This window comes from Fonsecaea multimorphosa (genome assembly GCF_000836435.1).
Source record: "Fonsecaea multimorphosa CBS 102226 unplaced genomic scaffold supercont1.2, whole genome shotgun sequence".
In the NCBI taxonomy this organism is placed as follows: domain Eukaryota; kingdom Fungi; phylum Ascomycota; class Eurotiomycetes; order Chaetothyriales; family Herpotrichiellaceae; genus Fonsecaea; species Fonsecaea multimorphosa.
In genome coordinates this window covers 793,651-814,882 of record NW_015971636.1, presented here as the reverse complement: position 1 = coordinate 814,882, position 21,232 = coordinate 793,651, and the positions used below count along the sequence as shown (strand labels likewise).

The following is a 21,232-nucleotide window of genomic DNA, read 5'->3' as shown; positions in this document are numbered from 1 at the left end:
GTTTGCGAATGTAGAAAGGAGTCAACCTCTGTCTGTGCGACGACGCGCTGCAATGCATCTACGTACTCGTAGCAAGCTGAAATCCCACTAGCGGTAGCACCGCATATCCGAGGAACCAGCCTTGTCCCATTCATCATACAATGCTTCCTTATCCTTTGTCGTGAGTCGTGACCCACCCATGTACTTAAGTAGTATCTACCTCCCCATCCACCCCCCATCGACAACCAGTACATGACCAGACACATACGCGCTGGCCGGACTCGCCAACCAGACGACAGGGCCCCTGAAGTCCTCAGGCACGCCCCACCTGCCCATGGGGATGCGCTCGAGAATCTGCCTGGCGCGGGTCTCATTGTTGATCAGCGCCTCGTTCATGTCAGTGCGGATATAGCCCGGTGCGATGGCATTCACATTGACACCCTTGCCGGCCCACTCGTTGCTGAGCGCCTTTGTAAGCTGGGCAATCCCGCCCTTGGCGGCAGCGTAGGCCGGCACGGTAAGTCCGCCCGAAAAGCTGACCAGGCTGGCAATATTGATAATGGAGCCACGGTACCCTTGCCCTTGTCCTTGCTGCTGTCCCAGGGGCGGTCGAGTGAGCATGTACGCCCCAAAGTCGCGACACAGGGCAAAGACACTACTCAAGTTCACCTGCAGCACCTCGTCCCAGTCCTCCAACGGAAACTCGTGCGCGGGGTGCCGTCGCTGGATGCCCGCGCAGGTCACCAGGATGGAGACGTCGTGGCCATCTTCGAGAATCCGTTTCGCTAGCCCCGAGACGTCTGGTTGAGAGGCGAGGTCGGCGGTGTAGATTGTCGCTTTTCGCGAGAGGGATTCGATGGCTTGTTTTGTGGTTGTGTTGGAGGTGTCTCTCTATTTTGGCAGTGTCAGAGACACACACACACACAGAGAGAGAGAGAGAGCGAGATTCGTCGCCATTACATACCTGGACCAGTACGAGATCCGCCCCCGCTTCCGCCAGGGCAACAGCCATGGCAGCCCCGATGCCTCTCGTGGCTCCTGCGGTCCTTTCGTAAGTCCTCGGTATACAGCAGACAGCATATCTGGAGGAAGTCCGCACTGACCCGTGATGACGGCCGTCCTGTTCTCAAGTGAGAACATGCCGGGAAATGTGAGCGCCATTACGACAAGCTGTACTGGCTATATGATCTTTAATCTGTGGATAGTTTTACTGCGCCGCGACAGACTTGTGGTTATGTCTCCTTCCGTCTGTTAGGCGCCTCTTGTCTTAGTGTTGGTCTTAGTGTTTATTAGGTATACCTAGAAGGTATGGTTAGTTAAGAGCCTCAAGTAGATTTAGTTAAAGGGGTTAGTTAAAGGGACTCCCTAAAGTTAATATCAAGAAAGAAGGCGCCTAACGCATGGAGTAGGAGATTAAAGGTATACACTAAGGTATAGGTACCCTTATTCCACTAGCGAGTTCTAGCTTCTCGGCGGTCATAGTAAGATAACGCGTTGGTTTTGTAGCTACAAGACCAACCTCCGTCGCGAACCCGTCCCTCAGCCCCGCCCCGCCCGTCCCCTTGGTGACTTTAAGTAAATGTGTCTCCGTCGTACAGCATTATATGAACAACGGTTACTATCCTCACCCCGGCACAGGGTCTTTTCCACCCAGATTGTTATTTGGCCGGGTTGCCACTCGCTTGACTTGCACCAATTGGTCTCCTCAGGCCACATGCTTGCATTGAGCGGCATCACAATTGAGGTCGGATATAATGGCAAGTCCACTCTACTGATCGTCGTCTCCTGGAGCCGGCGAGCCGAATGACGTCCGGTTCACTCGAGCCACGACTTCTCTTGGATATGATTATAACTTACGTCCTCGAAACTCACTGGCTGGCTCGACCATGCTCAGCTCCTCTCTCTTTAGCGAAATCCATACCAAAGCCGCCTCGGCATCTATCGTAGTGGTAGCGCCGCCATGCTCGTCGACATCGAGTCCTCGTCCAATTCCGAACTGAGAGACACCGTTACTGACTTGTTCCTGCAACCATTCTTCACTCTGAGCAGACGCTTCACACAGTATACACTGGTCCGATTGTCTTTCGTCATCTTCCTCCTCCCAGTCTACTTCTACTGCCAAATCTTCTCGGCTCTTCCCACCATTATCCGAAATTTCGTCAGACTATTCAGTACTGCTGGGCGCCGCCGTCTCCGCAACGCATCAGATGTGTGCAGGCGCGAGGAAAGACACATTGCTGAACAGCAGTGGCACGACACGTATCAGTTTCCGAAGGCTGCCGTGATCTCAGGCTCAGATAGCGCCAAAAGATGGAAGACGCCCTTGGTCTGTGTCTCCGTCTGCGGCATATCTGTTCGTGTAGCCCACGCAAAACCTGTGTCTTCCTCCCCCGACAGGAAGCAGATACTTCTTCTCCACGGGAACCCCAGCTGGAGCTTCATCTGGCGAGATATCATCCAGCCTCTCACGGAGTCGGGTCACGAAGTCTTCGCTGTCGACTGGCTTGGTCATGGCGCTTCGGATAAGCCTACATCAGTGCGCGAGATCTCCTTCGAGTTGCACATGCGGACACTTCTCAACGTCATCGAAAAGCTCAATCTCAAGGACTTCTACATCGCAGCACATGATTGGGGTGGCTGTGTGGCACTTTGTACAATTCCACACTTCCCCGCGAGCCACAGATGCGAGGGGTTGCTACTACTGAACTCATTCCTCCCAGCTCGACCGAGCGACATCACACTTCACTCTTACCTCCTATATGTCCTCTGGTTTCTGAGCACCGGCATCCTCGGCCCGCTCCTGCCAGAGTCAATGGTCATGCGCTTCATGGCACCCAACATCACTTCGACTATCGCACGGGCATACTCTTGGCCGTACGACTCTACACCCATGAGTGCCAAGGCCAGCATCAACCGGTTCTCTCACATCGTACCTGGCTTGCCCGACTTCATCCTGAACCTACGGTCAACCTACCTTTGGCGGCTCATTGAAGGATTACTTGGACCAGAGCGCTTCACCAATATTACGGCTCAGGCTAGGCTCGCTGATCGAGACAGAGCTGTCAGGGATTGGTGGTTCGGTGCGCGCTCTTCGAGCCATAGTCATGCAGAAGTCATCAGCCGCGAAGATGTCTCTTCTGAAAGCGATCTATTGACTACCGTGAACGGCACCACTTCCTCACCGCAAGCAGCAATTCCACCGAAGAACGTTTTCGTCGTGTTCGGACCAGACGATCCTTTGTTGCCAGACTTCAAGTGCATCCTCGAGAAAAGTATTAAAGTTACTACTTGCATAAGCCCAGATTTGGACTATTCCGAATCGTCGGCTTCACGGGAGAAGCGCGAGGAAGATAGTTACCAAGACGCAAAGACGGAGGAAAATGGTGAGGCGAAAGAGAAGACCCCACGGTCCAAAGATCCCAAGGGATTGGAGTTGCGAGAGCCAACCCCAGTACGATCTATCAATTACGAACAGCAGGAGCAGGAGCGGATCGTCTCGCAGCCCTATCCTAGGCTCAGTATTGTCGGATCCGGGTCGGGTTCCGTGGTGCAAAATGGGTGGTTGATGGTCGCCAATGGCACGGCAGGACACTACCCTATGGAGACTAAGGGCGCGGTAGAAGTCATAAAGGGAGCGATCGATGTCTTGATCGAGATCTGCACTTATAGATCTGCCACCGACTGAGGCACAGAAAGAGCGTCCAACTTTTGGATTCTCGGAATGACTGGTTCACCAAAAATCGCACTGAATTACGCAAATCATACCAGACCTTTCTATGTAAGAGCAATTTTTTTTAACAGGATGAGCGGGATTGTCGCGGCCAGTCGAACGCGCAGGCTTGGACAGTGTGACTCTTCGCCGCGTGGACTTATCTCCCACATTTTCAAAGTAAAGATTGCTCCTCTTTCAGTTCCACATGTCATTTTTCACCTTCACATGCATACTGTGCGTTTGATCGTCTAGAGGCTTCCATTTGAGATGCAAGAGCACGTCACAATGACATGTTGAGTCCCCAACGGTCGTGATGCCGGATAGCAGCCTTGCCGTACCGTGCCGTATTGCGTGGACAACGAGACGAGCAGGGGGGGAAAGCCGCCCGAGTTTGTTGCAGCTGGCAACATCATTTGCAGGAGTTGTCTCCATTGTCGGATCCGACCCATTTTTGTCGTTCCCACCAAAAGGTCCATTGAACGTTCATTGTGCCGTTGTGCCGGAATGCAGAAAGTCTGACGGCAATATACGGTGTAACAAGCCCCCTGAGAATGCGTGACGTAATGTGAGACCCAAGGCTGCAGGTACCTATCAAAACCGTGTCTTTTACCGGACCATTGCAAGAAACAGCCCCGGGGAGGATGCGAGGTTGGTTGTAAGCTCTCCACTGAGCTTGCCCAGGCCAATCCTATAGCAGGTCACTGAGCGCACATCCCAAGCTCGAAAATATAACGAAACGTATTTTTGACGTCCTGGAGATCATTTCGCTTGTGTTACTTTCACATGCTCCGAAAAATGTCTTCCATTGCCTCAATACCGGCTCGTCGGGTACAACGGAGAATTCCGTTTTAGTGCTGAAAGTCGAGACTGCATGCAGCGTGGGAGGAGCTCTTCAACATGGGGGGAAAAAAGTGGTTATTTAAAAGCTGCTACATGGCCAGCGTGCCCTGGAGCGCCAGAATGTTCTCCCCCAAAGGTAGTAAGTACACAGACTGATCTCTCTCTCTCTCTATCGAGGAAAAAGAAAAATGGCATCGAAAGCAAACGGCCATGCCAACGGCGTGGACTTCGCCCTCTGCGTCAAAGGCTGTCCTGTTTCGCAAACCCGCGTCCCCGCAACCGATTTATACGATTACATCGACCGACCTGGCGTCGCACGTGCGAACCTAGCAGTCACGACGGAAGTCCCTCACGGTTCGAAAGAACATGCCGCCAAGTACAAAGACTACACTGTCCTCCAGCAGCACGTTCTGTTCTGGGACCGGGACGGAGACGGCTGCATCTACCCGTGGGACACGTACGTCGGGTTCCGGGAGCTGGGCTTCAACGTCATCTTCTGTATCCTGGCGGTTCTCATCATCAACCTGAGCTTCTCCTACCCGACGCGGCTTGCTCATTCGTACCTCCCGGATCCGTTCTTCAGGGTATACGTCGACAGTATACACAAAGCCAAGGTAAGGTGCTACTGCTGCTGCTGCTGCACTGACTTGGTTTGGGTCGCTCCATTGTTCTTCGCAAACGCTGACATGATGAAATCTTCCCCGCAGCATGGCTCCGACAGCGGCGTCTACGACACCGAAGGACGCTTCATCCCGCAACTCTTCGAGAACCTGTTCTCGAAATGGGACAAGGACGGCGACGGCGCCTTGCGATTGAGCGAACTGGCCAGCATGATCAAGGGCCACCGATGCGCGGCCGATCCATACGGGTGGGGCGCGAATTTCTTCGAATGGGGCACCACATGGCTTCTCTTGCAGAAGGACGGGAAGCTCTACAAGGAGGATCTTCGCCAGTTGTACGACGTAAGCACCACTTTTTCTCTTTCCCCTCCCATTTTATTCTTGGCTGCAGGCAGTGTCCCTGACTTCGTTTTTTTGGCCCCAGGGGTCGCTATTCTGGCGCATCCGGGATGAGAGGAAGACGGCAAAGGGATGGGACCGGGGCTTTGGTCTCGGGGGAGACTGGTTCGTTGGCGGCAAGAAGCTCTGAGGCATATTTCTTCTTCCATACATCTCAGAGTCAATCGCCTGATCTCATGCATAAGGCCTTGGACGATCTCGAGCTTGAATCAACGAATTCGGTGGTACATCAATATGAGAATTACGCCTCTGAATTTCCCGGGAAGCAGGCCCGTCACCGTGGCCCCCCTTTAGAAGGCCGCGTTCGTAGCACTATTATTTACTTATGAATCTTTCAAGCCTCTTTTCAATATCTATTGTTCTATCCATTAACTTCCCTCTTCTCTTACTTGTTACTAGAGGATAAAGATCTGCTCTCAACCGTGCGGCAAGTTCAGCATGTCCGCAAACCCATCGCAGGGCCAAGAAAACAGCTGGAGCGCAGGCACATCGACGACTTCATTTTCCAAGGTCTTTTGTTTCCCCCCCAAAAAAGCGCCGCAAACGTTAGAAAGTTGAGACCAAGTGTGGCGGAGTGTGTTAATACGTACCAGAGATGTCTGCTGCTGCAGAAAGAGGTCCCCGGACAGACTACCAAAGGTGGAAGGGTCCGGATTCTGATATAAAAAGGTTGGCCAGGAAAAGTCTTCGTCAATGTCGGAGGAGTCGAGATGGGGCCACTCTTGCATGTGCAATTGAGATCCGGTGATTTGCCATGGCTGCTGCGCTCCGTACAGCCCGGTTGGGTCTTGGGAGACTGCGAAGTCCTCGTCCTTTGTGCCGTGAGTCTGCGCCGCAGAGGCGTCGCCAGGTTGATTTGAGCTCAACGTGCCGATAAGCGGATCATTCCCGCACGTACGTGGTGACTCGAGCTCAATGCTAGCAATGTCGAATTCGACCGTGTGGGAAAGCCGTCTAACGAGTTGCTGCAGAGGGGGACAACAGGTGAGTATTCCTATTCACTGATAACAGCGCCGCGCGCTCGGGTGAGAAAAGGGTGTACTTACTTTTAAAACCCCGAGGCATTGGATGGATCCTTGCTCAAGGCATGAAGTTGAAGCCAGGAGCCGGATCCCGCGATCTGCATTGCGCCACGCTTCGATGGGGTTCTTTGTCCCTTTTTGGGTGGCGATCAGGAACATCAGACAGACCACGGAGAGAAATATCGTGTAGATCGAAGTCCAGGACGCCGGATGAAGTAGGTCTCGGTCCCACATGGCCTGTGACTGGTCGATGGCCATAGAAGCATAGCGGATACACACGAGAGCTCTGCGGGATTGTTCTTGGGTTACCGAGCCTCCGTCAGACATCCTCGCAAGGTAATGCAGGAACGGTCGGTACAAAACGATCCGTGCAAAGTAGAATGCCATTTCAAGTTCGTACCTCAAGCTTTGATGAATAAGCCCAGGATTCCAGAATTTCAAGAATGCAAGCCATTGTGGTAGTCACTTACCTGCAAAATTCGCTCGCGTCGCTGTCGGCTCGTTTGAGAAGATCAGAAGCACTCTTGCTCCATGCGGCGAATTCGTCCTCGACCTGCCTCAGTCGCGGAAGACTGATTGAGATGTTCCCAGCAGGCTTGGAGATGCCGTCCTGCGAGGTGGGCATGGGATAAAGCGTTCTGATGGCCTTGGTGACAATTCGCATGACCTCGAGGTGTTTCGCAGAGATGGCCAGTGAAATGGCCTCCCTGCCTGGAAAGCCCAGCGTCGACTCTTGGATGGCTTCTTCCAACGTCAAATCAATAACATGGTCGACCTGGCTGAGGTCGATAAATGTTGGCAAGCCGAGCACTGCGCTGAGATACATGTCAAGCTTGATCACTGTCCAAAATAACCTTCGCCTCGTATCCTGATCGTCCTTGGAGAAAGTCGTGTCACTTGTCGATCGATAATGTAGCCCCAGTCGTAGAGCAGAGGAACAGGCTAAAGCTAGATATGCATGGGCCGAAGCCAGTCTAGCGATTGAGACGAGGAAGAGCGTAATACAAAGCAAGACTTGCAATGATCGAATGCCTCGACAGTCGCAGATATCAAGTAGCCTTTTTGCGGTATGATAATGCTTAAAACTTCTCCCGAGTTAGACCAGGCCGTAAGAGAGCGAGAGGGTAATATTTACGTTTCAGCGATAGCCTTGCGGCAACCATGGTTCTGGTGGGAATTCTGACTGAACAGATAGCCCAGAGCCAGAACAATGTGGAACAGGGGCAAAAAAGCACGGTCAGATTCATCATATTCGATGGGGTTTTTAGAGTAAAGCTGGTCGACACTGTGGTTGAATGTGGGTTCATGCAAGATAGGAAAGACGGGATAGGTAGACCTGAATATGGTAATGAGCATTGCTGATACAGTGTCTCTGTGGGGTAGCTGGGCTGCAGTGACGTGGTCCCCGTCTTCTGAAACGGTATTTGGTAGGGGAGCGTCAAATAGTTGCGATATGACTGATTTCGTCGAGTTCAAATCGTCAGTCAGCTCGCTTCGTTGTGGACTGAAGAACTCTTCCGTTTTCTGTAAGAAAGCAAGGCCTGATGGGGCACCATAAAACCTTGATGCCCAGGGGTTGTCGAGTGCAACACGGCCGTGGCTATCCATCATGCTATCGAGCTTGGTGCCGTCGGCGTGCTCATCGCTTTGATCTTGGCTTTCGCCCACCAACGAATTGTCTAGCGTCTCCAGGGCTGCGCAAGCTTCCTCATGTGACATTGGCCTGTTTTCCATTTGAATCTTGGTCAGGAGCTTGCGGAACCTCCCAAGCTGCAACTCCAGCAGCCTTGATTTTTGGCGTGGATCTGTGCTCCGCCTCGGGTTAAGAGAATAAATGCATCCTGTCAATCTCAGCGCATCGTTCATTTTAGGGGAGGTTAACAGTTCCCAGGACTCGAAGTACATACGTCGGCTGAATTCATGGCAAGGTTCACATGGTTGAAGACCTGAACACCTGACTTTCCGCGCCCGACACTCGTCGCAAGCTCTTGCGGTGCGCCTGAAGACTCTTCGTTGACTGGGCTTAGACGATGCGGTTGAATCTTTAGGAGGATCACCCTGGAGATTTTCATAGTCGCCCATGCTGATACTTTTGGATTGACAAGCACTGCGAATACTTTTGGAAGGCTGAACTTGGCGTGATAGGAATGGGGGCAGAAACGAGCGAACGTGCTGCGCGAAGCTGTGGTTATGACGCCGATTCGGATGGGTTTGCCGGCTTGACAGAGGTCAAGATCGCCATCAAAAAGTCATGCAAAAATGACGACGCCCGCCTTTCTCTCCAGGTTGGAAGCTGGGGTGCCGATCCTGAGGTGGGGACCTGTAATAGCACCAAATCCAACGCCAACGGAGAATCTGCAGCGGTGCTTTGGAAACTGTGGCACTCCTGACAACGGCTGACGGACGCAGGGGCCGGCCTCAGCCTGGCAGGCACAGAGTGCTACGTATCGGGGGGGCTTACGATGGTTACTCTTCGAGAATGCGAGGAGGGGGTGTAGGGAGGCTTTGAGATGGAGGTTGGTTGAAGAATACCCTGAAAGGGCAGTGATCTTACTTGGCTGGGGACGCGGTTGGTGTGGCGACAGTAGTGCAGCAGTGACACGCCCCGCCTAATATTCCCAATAGAGTAATTAATGGCAGCATCCGGCTGTTTTCGACACCGGTAAGATCATTCAACATCGGGAGCAGATGCCACCACTAGGACGTGACTATTTTCCCGGGACCATCAACTGTAGGGCTCCGTTATTGGTGATACCAAGTCTGTCTGCGTATAGACAAGGTTATGCATATTGGTCGACGCCCACGTATGCTCCGCTGGGAGTACCCTCTCCATCATTTCCACAAATATCGGCACGTGTAACAGGTCCACCTCGTCGTACCGTGTGGGCCACACGGCACCCTCCCGTCCCAGATATCCTCAAGCGTGTTGCGCGTGGCAAACACTTTTGCCACCATTCCAAATGTTCCTGGCGAGCTGTGGATGCCATGAGGTTAAAAAGCAGCAGGGTGGTCTTGACGGCGGATCTGAAATTAGACGATATTAACCAAGATCGACGATATACTATGCGACATGTTGAGAGGTGGAGTTTTCAATCATTTATCCGACCACGTAATTTCACCGACACATTTTCAACCCGATTTTGGGGAGAGTAGGAAAGAGTGACAGCGTTTTCGTCGGCCACAGCCTCAGTTAAGATGTTCAATATTGTGATGAGTTCTCTTGAAGATACTTTGGTCTCTGGGTTGAAATTGCTCTAAAGTATGTGCCAAGAGATCAGGGCAATCTGTAAACAACACGTGGACTTTTGCCTGGAGTGGCTGCGACTTGTCATCTCGGAGGGACTAACAAACGACGCCACGACGCTATCACCGTTTGCAGGTTGGGTCTGCTGAAGATGGACGAGACGAGACAACGGAAGAGCAGGTTTACCGCATCTACGACGGTCAGTTTTCTACGGTATTCTCGATTCCCAGTCCGGCGATCAGCATATAAACTTTAAAGGTGCCGGCGTTGAATGGTGGCTTTTTGCGGCAACCAGATCTGCGTCAGGGTCGCGAGGATTTGAGAAGAGGTTCCGGATGCTATCATCGAGTGTGATGGCTGGAGCAGGCGATCGTTGGCGAGAGGCTGTAACCAAACACTCTTGCAATCACTTCGGGTTGCTGGAGGAAGAGCGTGCTCGCTTGGACGGACCTTCACACGGACATATCCTAGGTATCTACCTGGCGAGCTGGTTCGTCCTGGCTCCACAGTGTCTGTTTTGCCTGGGCAACCAGCCTGACTGCAGCATGACGTGGCCCGTTGAACAGCAGCACTTACTGTACCAGCTTTCATTCACAAAAGCCTATCAGTTGTGGTGATACTTCCAGCAAAACAGTGTCAGGGCGGAGAAAGTCTGCCAGGGCCAGCAAAACCTCTATATGCCTTCCAATTTCAACTCGGTCGCGATCGCATCCGCCCATGCGTCAACCTCATCCCAATCTCGATGGTCTCTAGACCGTCCACCGACACAGGTCGATAAAGACCTTATAGGCCCAGGGATTCTTGAAGCTGCATCCTTTCCGATGAACAGACGGTGACCTCTGACTTTCGGCATCTTCCTCGATATCGTACGTTCCATCAGCAGAGACTCTCGGCTCACAGCTTTATTTGTGGCCCACTTGGGACCCTTAACCGCAGGCGTCATGCCAACACTGAATGTCCAGGTGGGCTTCATTTGCAGCCCCATGGCTTCGACGTCAAGAAACTTTTGTGCATCAAAAAGCCACTTTGTACCGCGCATGGCACTACCCAGGATGATGGCGCTGTAGTTCTCGACGCTAAAAACGTGGTCGACCGGTCGACAGTGAACAGCAAAGCCATGGACATGCAGTCGTGAGGCTATGCGGTCTGCTATTTCCCCTGTTGAGCCGTAGGAGGTCGCATAGGTGATTAGGATAGGCATTTTGTAGACATGTGCGAACTTTCCGGTCGCCTTAGATTATAGCTTATTCCTCGGTTCCCTCTGATGTGTCCACGGTTCCCGAACGCGTGTCTTGCTGAAGTGCGCAGTGGCCGGGCGTGTTGATATACGAGGCAGGTATGGTGGGTATGTGGACGGAAGTGTTCATTTCCATGGCCTACTTACCTCGAACTCGTTTCAATTCCTTCGCACCCGATCTCACTCAGTCCCGACCACTCCCCAATAAAATGATGACCACATCACTAATTCCGGTAATCGAAGGTCTTGCGGTTCAAAAATACAGAGATGTCGGGCTCCTTGTTTGCAAGATGCAGAATCATTGGATCGGAATGAACGACGACCAAACAATGGCCAAGAACAGCCTGCTAACCACTCAAAGAACACCAACATACAGCCTAGGAGGTGATGTCCGGTTACACGACCCCTGCATATCCGCTTGTCCCGCGCATCCGTGCGAAAAAGCTCAGCAACCGTATCCGGACGTCATTATTGCTGTTGGCCTCCATCACCTGGGACCAAAAGGTTGACTTGGATAGACTGGAACAACGGCTAGAGCGGACCGGAGGCGGACCACACTGACGGGTGTCGCAGGGACCAATTGCAGTCGGGTTAAGTGAGGGCTGTAACGGGGCTGCGTCGTGTGGTTGCCTACCCAGGTAAGACTTACGAGCATTGCCTCGTGCTTGTAGATCTATGACTGCAATGAAGCTAGCTGGGATCGGATGCAGCGGGACACTGGGAATTCGGTCTAGGAAGATGGCAAAACTTGAAATTGCGTAGGGGTGTTTGAAAACCCAGATTATGGTCACGCCTCCGACTACCTCATACATCGTGTATAACAGGGCAGTAGCGCGCTATTAGTTCAAGTGCGATAGTCCGAAGAAAAGGCCGTCATATTCCCTGCCGTGTGTGCACCTACGCGCGGCATGCGAAAAGCAACCAGCATCTCGGATACGAGGCGACACGTCAGCCATGACCTGGGCTCAGATAGAGCCAAACCCAGCACATCTGACATATCTCTTCTCATTCTCTACACATGCCCGCTGGCTGGGTCATCTCTGCAAATATTGTGCACTTTGCGTTCAGAAAAACCCCCTTGGACAAGCGCATTTGATAGTCGGTGCCTGCTTGACTCCAACAGATCCGGTCTTGTCAGCCAGTATAGTTGCTGAATCAAGGGTTCTTCTCGCCGAATTCCCAAGACGCATCAGACATAAGCGGCTCTAAAAGGGACAGCCAAACACGCCCCTTAGTATACACTGCGTACTCCAGTAAGTAACTGGACGCGGATATTTTCTCCGAGCTTGTTCGCTGCCAAGGGAAAAAGGGCAGAACTGAGCACGAAGGTTTTAAAACACCCAATCTCCACGGGGGACGAGGATCGGTGCCCCCAAGACAGAGATCACCCACCCCGCGGGGGTGCCGAGACAGGGAACGACTTGATGCATTAATAAAAGAGGCCCCCATATTACCTTTCAGGGTGAGTGTCGACCCGTCACTCCTCTGCAACGTGCAAGGGCGCCATCAGTCATCGGTCGGTAGAGGTTCCCCCGAAGGACCGACCGGCCGGAGTCGTGCGGCGTTGGACGCCGACACTAACCACCACTATTCTTTCAACGTGCGAACCGAACGCTCGAGGAGAGCGAGGGATACATGCATGTGATGAACTTTTGAGCTTTCGTGGATTTGTATACCGTCGGAGTAGATAGCAGATGCAGAGAGGGGATCCTGGTCACTACAAACCAGTGGGTGGCTAGTAGGTGGGACTACTCCCACAAGTATACTGGTGAACCATCTCGGAAAGGGTGGAGGGGAGAAGTAGAACAGCGTAAACCACTCCGACAGCGTGACTGTACTCCTTTGGCTGATCCATGGCTCAGACGCCGTGGCTGTACATTCCGCAAGAGAACATGCTTTTTGATTTCCTTTCACTTTCACTTTTCGCCGCGCAATGGACGAACAGACACACAGTCTGGCGATAAGAAAAGAGGGTCAGTTGGGGGCAGAGTATGTATACATATGTATATCTTTCTTCATCTTCCACCTCTCTGTAATCACCACTCCCTTATCGAGCCATCCGGCCCATAAAACTCCTTACACTGCCAATGTCCCGTCTCCTGAGCAATCCTGCGCACGACCGCCTCGTCAATCTCGACGCCCAGGCCCGGGCCCTTCAGGGCATCCACGTATCCGTCCTTGATGGCAAAGACGGACGGGTCGACCAGGTAAGTGTTGAGGTCCTCCTCGCCGGCCTCGACGTTGTAGTGCATCCCCAAGGACATCTCCTGGATGACAAAGTTGGGCGTGGCAAGCGCGACCTGCATGCTGGCGGCCAAGGCGAGGGGACCCAGAGGGCAGTGCGGCGCAATGGCCACGTCGTAGGCCTCGGCCATGGACGCGATGCGGCGCACCTCGGAGATGCCGCCCGCGTGCGCAAGGTCCGGTTGGAGGATGTCGACGGTCGCGTCGGCCAGAAACCGCTTGACGTCCCACCGCGTGTACAGCCGCTCGCCGAACGCGATCGGGATCGTCGTGCTGTCGGACAGCTGCTTCAACGCCTCGGGATTCTCGACCAGCAGCGGCTCCTCGATGAACAAGGGGCGGTACGGCTCGAGTGCTTTTGCCAGCTGCTTGGCCATGGGCTTGTGCAGGCGGCCGTGGAAGTCCAGCCCAGCGTCGAGGCCCAGGTTCTTGACGATCTTGAGCCGTTCGATCGTCGCGTCCAGCACCGCAGGTGAATCAAGCCAGTCGACGGGACCCGTGGCGTTCATCTTGATACACCTCAAACCCTGGGCGATGCGGGCTTTGGCCGCACCCTCAATGTCCTGGAAGCTGTCGCCGCCGATCCACGCGTACACTTGGACCTTGTTGCGCACCTTGCCGCCCAGGAGCTGGTAGACCGGGACGTTCAGTCTCCGTCCTAGAGCCACAGTTAGAGAGGACCAGGACTCAACGCTACCCTGCCTTCATCAATCTTGTCAGACTTCCCCGGGGGCCTATTCTCACCTTTCAGATCCCACAGAGCAATATCGATGCCGGATAGCGCAGACATGAAAACGGGGCCTCCCCGGTAAAACCCCAGCCGCCACACCGTCTGCCAGATGTGTTCGATGTCACTACCGAGTACAACCCTTTCAGCGACCTTCTTCATCCACGGAAAGCACCCTCAGAATGCCTGCAGGGGGGGGGGGGGCAAAAATCGTACATCTTACTTACTCTGCCTCATACCCGACAATCCGCTCGACAATCTCGTCCAGCGCCCCCTCGACGGCCCGGGTATGGCCCTCAAGCGTGGCCTCCCCCCACCCACAAAGCCCCTGGTCGTCGCAGATCTTGACAAATAGCCACCGGGGCTTGACGCGGAAATACTCGACGCTCTTGATTTTGGCTAGGGGCATGTCGGGCACTTTTGGGTACTGCTTGCCGTTGGTGGTACCCTGGAGGGACCTCAGCTGACTAGACGCCATCTTCGAGGTGGGTGGTGCTTGGCTTGAATAACGACAACGACTGCGACAACCACGACAGAAGAGGCTTCAGGGAGAGAGCCTTGTGATCGGTAGTCGGATTGGAATATCCAGAGAAAAGGTATGTACTTTGTCGTATTTTTAGTCAGGCTATTCAAGGTAAAACTCAGCTACTCGGCGATACTTCGCCCGGGAGCGAGGGCGAACAAACACCCGCCTCCTAGCCTAGTGGGCGGGATTGGTGCAGGATTTCCCCCTCCCCCACAGGCAGACAATGGCAGTGTGTGCGTGGGGTTTGTGTGTCTGGGTATAATATGTAGTGAATGGGCGACTCGTAAGATAGGAGCCAGACATCCACTCCCGCAAGCTCGAGTCGCTTTCTCACAGATCCAGGTCAGATTGCAGGGCAGCCTCTATCCAATCTCGCAGGAATGCGAGGGGAGGCCAAGACACATTAATCGGCTGGACGCTGGCTCATGGAACAGTACACGGTACTCTGTACAAAAGGCAAAAATGGAAGCAAACATCTACCTGAACGCTTCATCCCTACCCACCTCTCTCTCCATGCGCATCATGGACGACTCGCACCACGAAGCAGGACAATAGCGTTGCGAAGAAGATCGGCCGCCTCGTGCAACAATTCCCATCTCGAATCGCGAAAGGCCGTCTCCAAGATCGCCAACACACCCACGACATTGTTCCGACCATCCTTGATCGACTCGAGCTGTTGCGGTGATCTTACCGCTCCGACCGTCTGCAGGAAAGCGTGCGCGTCCTTGACCACAGCTTCCACCTGGAACTCGCTGCCATCATGCGCCATATTCAGCAACGTGGACTGGTTGGAACCGTGGGACCGGGCCGAAGCAGCGCCCGGCGAGGAGTCGGGTTGCAAAAGACTGGGAAAGGGCCGCAGCACTCCATCGAGAGCAAACCCGTATGACCAGACCACGAGGGCGGCAAAGTACAGGATCCACGGTCTCATCATCAGATAGTCGTCGCGGGCGTTGTACAGCTTTCTCGAACCCCCTTTGCCCGGCAGAATCACCGACCTGAGCAGCTGCAAAGCATGGTAGACGGCAACCCTTGCACTCGGGCCCTTCGCCCAGTCGAAGAGCTTGCATTTGACCCTCTCGTAATCAGCATTGGTCACCACCCTGCCGAAGAGTCGCTTGATGCCCGCAAATATCTGGCAGTCCATGACGTCCGTGTGCATGGCCATATGACTCAGGTGGTGGAGTATCTCCGCCGTCTGTGCCATGTCATCTTGACCCGACACACTGTCATTCTTTTGCCAAGGGAGTGTGGCCCTCCGCATGTGTTCCAGGCTCTCATCGAAGTCTTTCTTCCAGAAGTCAAAAGCCTTCGTCAGCGGCGTCCTCCAGCCGTCTGGCACGCCCATGGTCTGAGATACCCCGAGGCTGGACACCTGGAGATCGCGTTGGTTCATGTGCCACGAAACAGACAGGAGACCCGCCATAAGGATCATCCTGCCAAAGTTGTTCGTCCGAACTTTCCGGCCCGTCAGAGTCTTTTTCAACCCGTCCAAAAACGTGGTAGGTTTGATCCCGTTGGCGTGCAGACTGGCTTCAACTCGTCCAACTTCGGCGGCGGAAGTGGCCGACCACAGGGCATCATCGCACGGGAGAGGGAGTCGTATTTCATGGACCACCATCATCGCTGCGTGACCGAACATGGCCGCGTGAAGTGCGTCCAGGTAAAAGGCGGCGTACGCTGCACGACGAGTGGCTTCTGCTGTGATCCAGCGACCCCACCATTCTTCTGGGGAAGAAGGCACCCGAGAGGAATCCTGGTTCGCCGTCTCGATCAGAGCCGTTCCTCGTCGCATTAGGTTTATGGTGGTGGCATAATGAATGTGGGCTCGCTCATGCAGCATTCTCGTCGCGTTCATTTTCTCGTACACCTCCAGCAACAAGAGCGTTTGAAAAATCCACAACTTTGCCGGAGGATGGAAATCACTATGCATAAAAACTTGCCAGCGCAAATGCCAAGCGATAAAGGTGGCGAACCGAGCGGCAGCGTCCGTCACTGCTCGTCCATGGGCTTTGTTGAGAAACGCGGCTCCGATAGCCATTACCGCGAGGAGGAGATATTCGTGGGTGTCGTCGGCGGAAAACGTGGGCTGATGTAGGATGGGCATTTGGGCGTGGAAATGATACCAGTAAGAGCCGATGTAGTGTTGCATAGATCGGATGCTGAGAACATGCTCTTCCGCGTCCGGGTTGCCTTGGAAGATCTCTTCCCTGAGCTGTCGGACCAACGGATTGTCACCTTCATGGAAGCGCTCCATCAAGCTGATCAAGGACGCGCGCTTCGCATGTGAAAGAATATTGCTATCAACCGAGGACTCGGGTACCTTGCTCGTTGCTTCCACTGGCCGCTGTTGACTGAGACCAGGGTAGGAATTGTCCAGGGCAGGGTCGGCAAAGTAGTTGGAATACATCGCACTGCCAAATATCTCGGCACCGTTGGCGAACCCAATGCCCCCTTGCGCACCCATTGAGAACGGAGCAGTATGGAAGCCGCCCGCATCTTCAAAGAGCCAAGCGGCAAACTCATCTCGGACGGAAACGGGTGAGTCATTAAACGTCTGATCCCCTAAAGTAGGCATGTTATATGTGGCCGAAGACCGGTCCGACATCTGTGGATCAGTTGTGGTGGGAATTCTAGAGCTGCTTGAATGTGTCCGCGTCTTGCTCAAGATAGAGGGATCGAGGTTATCGAACACGTTGTCAGGCATACCCTGCGGTCCGCGGGCAGTCAGGGACGAATCCGAGGACAGATCCGTTTGAGAAAAGGTCCTGGACTGTACGGGATGATGAAGGATAGCGTTGAGATCATGCCGCAGCGGCGCGGCCGAGTGGAAGGCTTGTGAGGTCGCCTGGTCGCTCGTCCCGTTGGTTTCGGGAGCGTTCTGTTGAATGATGGCTTGCAGATCCGTCGGCTTCAGTGCTGGCTCGCCAGAGAAGGATGACGGCTTCTGGGGCGGCGATTGGAGGTTCTCTGGGCCCGGCTTCGGGGTCGCAAAGATATTCAAAGGAGGAGAAGTCGGGCTCATCGCTGGCTCTTCACTGAACGAGGAGCGCGGAGACAGAGGCTCTCGGTGAGGGTCATGAGCTTTTGGCATCGGCCCCCTCACCTCGTGCCTTTCGCGGTGGCGAATGCAGAGGTCCTGGCGTACAAAAGTCCGATGACATCCGGGATAGTCGCATTTGTAGATCTCTTTCGGGTTATCTAGGCTCAAGTTAGCAGACGGGGGGATCTCAACAATCAGAACCAAGACGCGAAGAAATCGTACGGTTGAGTTGATGGCGATAAAGGTGCTCTGCCCGTGAATAATCTCGATCACAGCCAGCGTATGTACACGCGAACCGGCGTTTACCCTCGGTCTTGCTTGAGCTCGAGCGCCGTCTATGATCAGACGAGGCAGGGGCATCGGTCACAGGCTGGTCGTTGATGCTGGGAGCGATGGTAGGGTAATCAAGGCGCGGTCGCTTATTTTCGGACATGTTGTCTATGATTGCGTGCCCAGGTCCAAGATTGCGCGGATCGTCGCTGGTAGAGGTCCGAGCGCGACAGGAGTAGCGGGTGTGCACGATGCGTCGTCTGCTGAATCGCGGCGGATCATCAATCTTGCGCGACCATCAAATCAATGTCATTGCCGCACCAGTTGCGGCATCTTCTTGATCTCAAGTCGGCGCTGAACTCGACGACAAGAGCCCGAGGCGCAGATAGACGAGGTGATGATATGGACGAAATTGATGAGTTGCGACTGGTTTGAAAGGAAGGGACCAATCCAGAAGGAAAGGTTTGCTCGGTTGAGATTAATTTTTCCCTCCTCGTGGTTCTCCAAAGAAACTTGGGGTGACAAGCTCCAAAGGAAGCCGCCCGAAGCATGATCTTTGGTTGGGCTAGGCCCCCGCCCTTGCCCCAGTGCTGGTTAACTGGTGTTTGGGGTGCCCAGGTTGGGTTCTAGAGGGGGCGGCAAGGGCGGTTATACCTAATTGATTCTTGCGGCGGCCTTCCCCGCAAGTGGCTACCTGGCTAGTTGGTCCCCTATCGAGTCCTCGCACCCAACCTCGCTGGTTCGCACCGAGTACGAAGTACACGGCCGGCAGTCACCCTCGGCACAAATCTTCCGAGGGTGGGGCTTCTGGGCTGGTGGGCTGATGGGCTGATGGCCCATGGGAGACAATGTGGACATCGTATATGAAGGACTTTCTCTCTCGCAGCGCGGCCTTCTTTTCAACAATCGCAGAAGGCCAGCCTGTCGAAGATGTGTCTGGATAAATAGCAATGGAAATTGGTGCAGAGTACCTCCTTGGTTACTATCATGGTCGCAAGCGGCGCCATGGGTAGCATCATTCAGCTTCCTCACCAGGTATCCTGTGGCTGAGGCAGACCACTGGCCCCATCCCTCGATCGCCATCCTCCTCCCTCACTTCTTCAAGTACAAGGTCTGCGAGTTGCAGTACGACTTCAACCCACCGACACCGAACTCGGTCCCAATGCCACTCTCCTTGTGCCCTCCAAAAGGCGCTCTCGCATCAAGCTCGAAATGAGTGTTCACCCAGACGTTGCCAGCTTCAAGCTCCTTGGCAATGGTCGAAGCTCGTTCGAGGTTGCCCGACCAAACGGAAGCTCCAAGACCGTAATTGGTGTTATTGGCCTTTTCGATGGCTTCTTCGTCGGTGCCGAAGCTCAAGAGAGGTACGATGGGCCCTGTTTCCACCAATCGTCAGCCTCGGGTTGGGTCATCCCACAACGCGGCCGTGACTTACCGAACGGTTCTTCAACGACCAGCCTTGAGTTCTCCTTCGGACGGTCAATGATTGTCGGTGTGATGAAATAGCCTGGCCCATCAGGGTTTTTGCCTCCGACAACAACGTTGTACTGTTCCTTTTCGATATCATTGAAGAAGCCCTTGACCCGTTCATACTGCATAGAGTTCTGAATAGGGCCGAGGAAAACATCCTTCTCGAACCCTTCGCCGAGTTTCAAGGTCTTGGTATACTCGACCATCTTGTCACGGAACTGCTCGAAGATCTTCTCGTGAACAAAGATGCGTTTGAGCGCCAAGCAGATCTTGTTGGAGTCAGCCACATGGCTCCTCGTCATGGAGTGGGAGATAAAAGTTATCTTACCTGGCCAGAGTTCAAGAAAGCGAGGGTTGCGATCTAAAATATATTAGTCATTGCCCAACTCCTCGAGAAGGTCGAGAACTCACCTTGGGAGCAACCTCGTCAACATTAACGTCATCACAAACGATGGCAGGATCGTTGCCGCCACTATTCAAGTGATCAGCTTGGGTCACAAACACAGAAATCGAGTACGATCACGTACAGCTCCAGTGTAACGCGCTTGAGTGTTTTGCTTGCTGACTCCATGACTTTCTTACCAGTGGCGCTGGAGCCTGTGAAGCTGATCTTTGCAGGCCCGGGATGAGAAGTCAACCACGGACCAAGGTTGTCGTCTCCGCTGACGGCTTGGACGACACCTGGTGGGAAGAATCTCTGCGCCAATTCCACTACCTTCAATCCGCCATATGGAGTGAATGGGGACGGCTTGATGATAATGGGGTTACCTGTGACGACGCACGGGGTAATTTTGGAGCAGCATAGCAAGACAGGGTAGTTCCACGGAACAATGCCCACAGTCACACCGAGCGGAGTGTATCGGACAACGATCTTCCGGTCGGCCTCGTCGACGATTTCTTCAGTGGGGAGCTCGAGGTTTGCCATGGTGCGGATGATCTGGAGAGTGAAGTCCATCTCAAAATAGGCAAAATGAAGCTGTGAGATTGGAAAACATGTCAGCGGTCAATGCTGTGGTAACGGGTTGTGCGCATGAGTTCATCCATTCTCGACTTACTGGCTTCCCTTGCTCCTGCGTCAACATCTTCGCAAACCCGTCCTTCTCTTTCTCCATGGCGTCTGCAAAGGCAAGCATGGCCTTCTGCCTCTCCGCGTAGGGTGTTTTGGCCCATGTCTTGAACGCCTTCTTGCCCGCCGCTACGGCCTTGTCCACGTCCTCGGGTGTCGAAACGGGCACCTCAGGGTTCGGTTTTCCGGTGGCCGGGTTGATTCCGTGGCGAGTCTTTTCGGTCGACGCGAGCTTGCCGTCAATCACATTGGAGAAGGTGGTGAAGTCGAGGCCGCCCGAAGAGGACGTGGCGTCGGTGGCGTTTTCTGTTGCGTGAGGAGCCATGGTGCTAAGTAGCTATGATAGATATCTGGAAGGACCTCAGGCTGCGAGTGGTGAGAAGATTGTGGGATGTTTAGGGGAAGAGTGGTGACACAGGGTGAAGTCAGGGTCACAAAGGCAGGCTGAGAAGCCAGAAAGTGAGGAAAGTGCCAGTACGTTCCGAGTCACAGCACACTGGCAGTCCTACCACGCCTTTATAGGTCTCTCTTCTCCTCAGCTTTCCTCGCTCAGCCGCACCGTCAACACGAAATTCTAGACTTGTCTCACACAAGTGCTCGTGTTGGCCCGCGGGGTAACCTGTTCCTTGTCGTCCAATGCCGCCCACAGAACTATCAGCTCGCTCGGATCACCTGGGAGAAATTGACCATCAAGTCACCAATGACTTCAGGTCTGTCTCCTGGCATCGTGTCCTGGCACCACTGGCAGGCATTCCAGTGAAGGATGGCGGGGTAGAACACGAATGAGGCGCGGCAGCCTTCGCGACTGATACGAATATGACCTAGAGCCCAGA

The 21,232-nt window shown here is 53.9% G+C and overlaps 8 protein-coding genes across 8 annotated transcripts; 2 read left to right on the top strand and 6 right to left on the bottom strand.

Annotated features, from left to right (window-relative positions):
- Window positions 1-195: 195 nt before the first annotated feature.
- Window positions 196-1,140, bottom strand: Z520_01236 (uncharacterized protein; the record flags this gene model as incomplete). The annotated part of the gene is made up of 3 exons (XM_016771754.1): window positions 196-870; window positions 944-1,017; window positions 1,083-1,140. 3 exons carry the CDS (start codon window positions 1,138-1,140, stop codon window positions 196-198), a joined length of 807 nt encoding a protein of 268 aa, XP_016636893.1.
- Window positions 1,141-1,939: 799 nt separating this feature from the next.
- On the top strand, window positions 1,940-3,664 carry Z520_01235 (uncharacterized protein; the record flags this gene model as incomplete). Its single annotated transcript, XM_016771753.1, has 1 exon — window positions 1,940-3,664. One exon carries the CDS (start codon window positions 1,940-1,942, stop codon window positions 3,662-3,664), a length of 1,725 nt encoding a protein of 574 aa, XP_016636892.1.
- Window positions 3,665-4,719: 1,055 nt separating this feature from the next.
- On the top strand, window positions 4,720-5,680 carry Z520_01234 (uncharacterized protein; the record flags this gene model as incomplete). Its single annotated transcript, XM_016771752.1, has 3 exons — window positions 4,720-5,145; window positions 5,239-5,493; window positions 5,576-5,680. The coding sequence occupies 3 exons, from the start codon at window positions 4,720-4,722 to the stop codon at window positions 5,678-5,680; spliced, it is 786 nt and encodes a 261-aa protein (XP_016636891.1).
- Window positions 5,681-5,966: 286 nt separating this feature from the next.
- Z520_01233 (uncharacterized protein) lies at window positions 5,967-8,654 on the bottom strand (the record flags this gene model as incomplete). The annotated part of the gene is made up of 5 exons (XM_016771751.1): window positions 5,967-6,062; window positions 6,141-6,515; window positions 6,597-6,978; window positions 7,043-7,657; window positions 7,708-8,654. The coding sequence occupies 5 exons, from the start codon at window positions 8,652-8,654 to the stop codon at window positions 5,967-5,969; spliced, it is 2,415 nt and encodes an 804-aa protein (XP_016636890.1).
- Window positions 8,655-10,489: 1,835 nt separating this feature from the next.
- On the bottom strand, window positions 10,490-11,017 carry Z520_01232 (uncharacterized protein; the record flags this gene model as incomplete). Its single annotated transcript, XM_016771750.1, has 1 exon — window positions 10,490-11,017. The coding sequence occupies one exon, from the start codon at window positions 11,015-11,017 to the stop codon at window positions 10,490-10,492; it is 528 nt and encodes a 175-aa protein (XP_016636889.1).
- Window positions 11,018-13,089: 2,072 nt separating this feature from the next.
- Z520_01231 (uncharacterized protein) lies at window positions 13,090-14,502 on the bottom strand (the record flags this gene model as incomplete). The annotated part of the gene is made up of 3 exons (XM_016771749.1): window positions 13,090-13,955; window positions 14,042-14,151; window positions 14,252-14,502. The coding sequence occupies 3 exons, from the start codon at window positions 14,500-14,502 to the stop codon at window positions 13,090-13,092; spliced, it is 1,227 nt and encodes a 408-aa protein (XP_016636888.1).
- Window positions 14,503-15,070: 568 nt separating this feature from the next.
- Z520_01230 (uncharacterized protein) lies at window positions 15,071-18,026 on the bottom strand (the record flags this gene model as incomplete). The annotated part of the gene is made up of 2 exons (XM_016771748.1): window positions 15,071-17,751; window positions 17,816-18,026. The coding sequence occupies 2 exons, from the start codon at window positions 18,024-18,026 to the stop codon at window positions 15,071-15,073; spliced, it is 2,892 nt and encodes a 963-aa protein (XP_016636887.1).
- Window positions 18,027-18,955: 929 nt separating this feature from the next.
- Window positions 18,956-20,724, bottom strand: Z520_01229 (uncharacterized protein; the record flags this gene model as incomplete). Its single annotated transcript, XM_016771747.1, has 6 exons — window positions 18,956-19,239; window positions 19,299-19,602; window positions 19,662-19,694; window positions 19,745-19,805; window positions 19,861-20,309; window positions 20,389-20,724. 6 exons carry the CDS (start codon window positions 20,722-20,724, stop codon window positions 18,956-18,958), a joined length of 1,467 nt encoding a protein of 488 aa, XP_016636886.1.
- Between the last annotated feature and the right edge of the window lie 508 nt (window positions 20,725-21,232).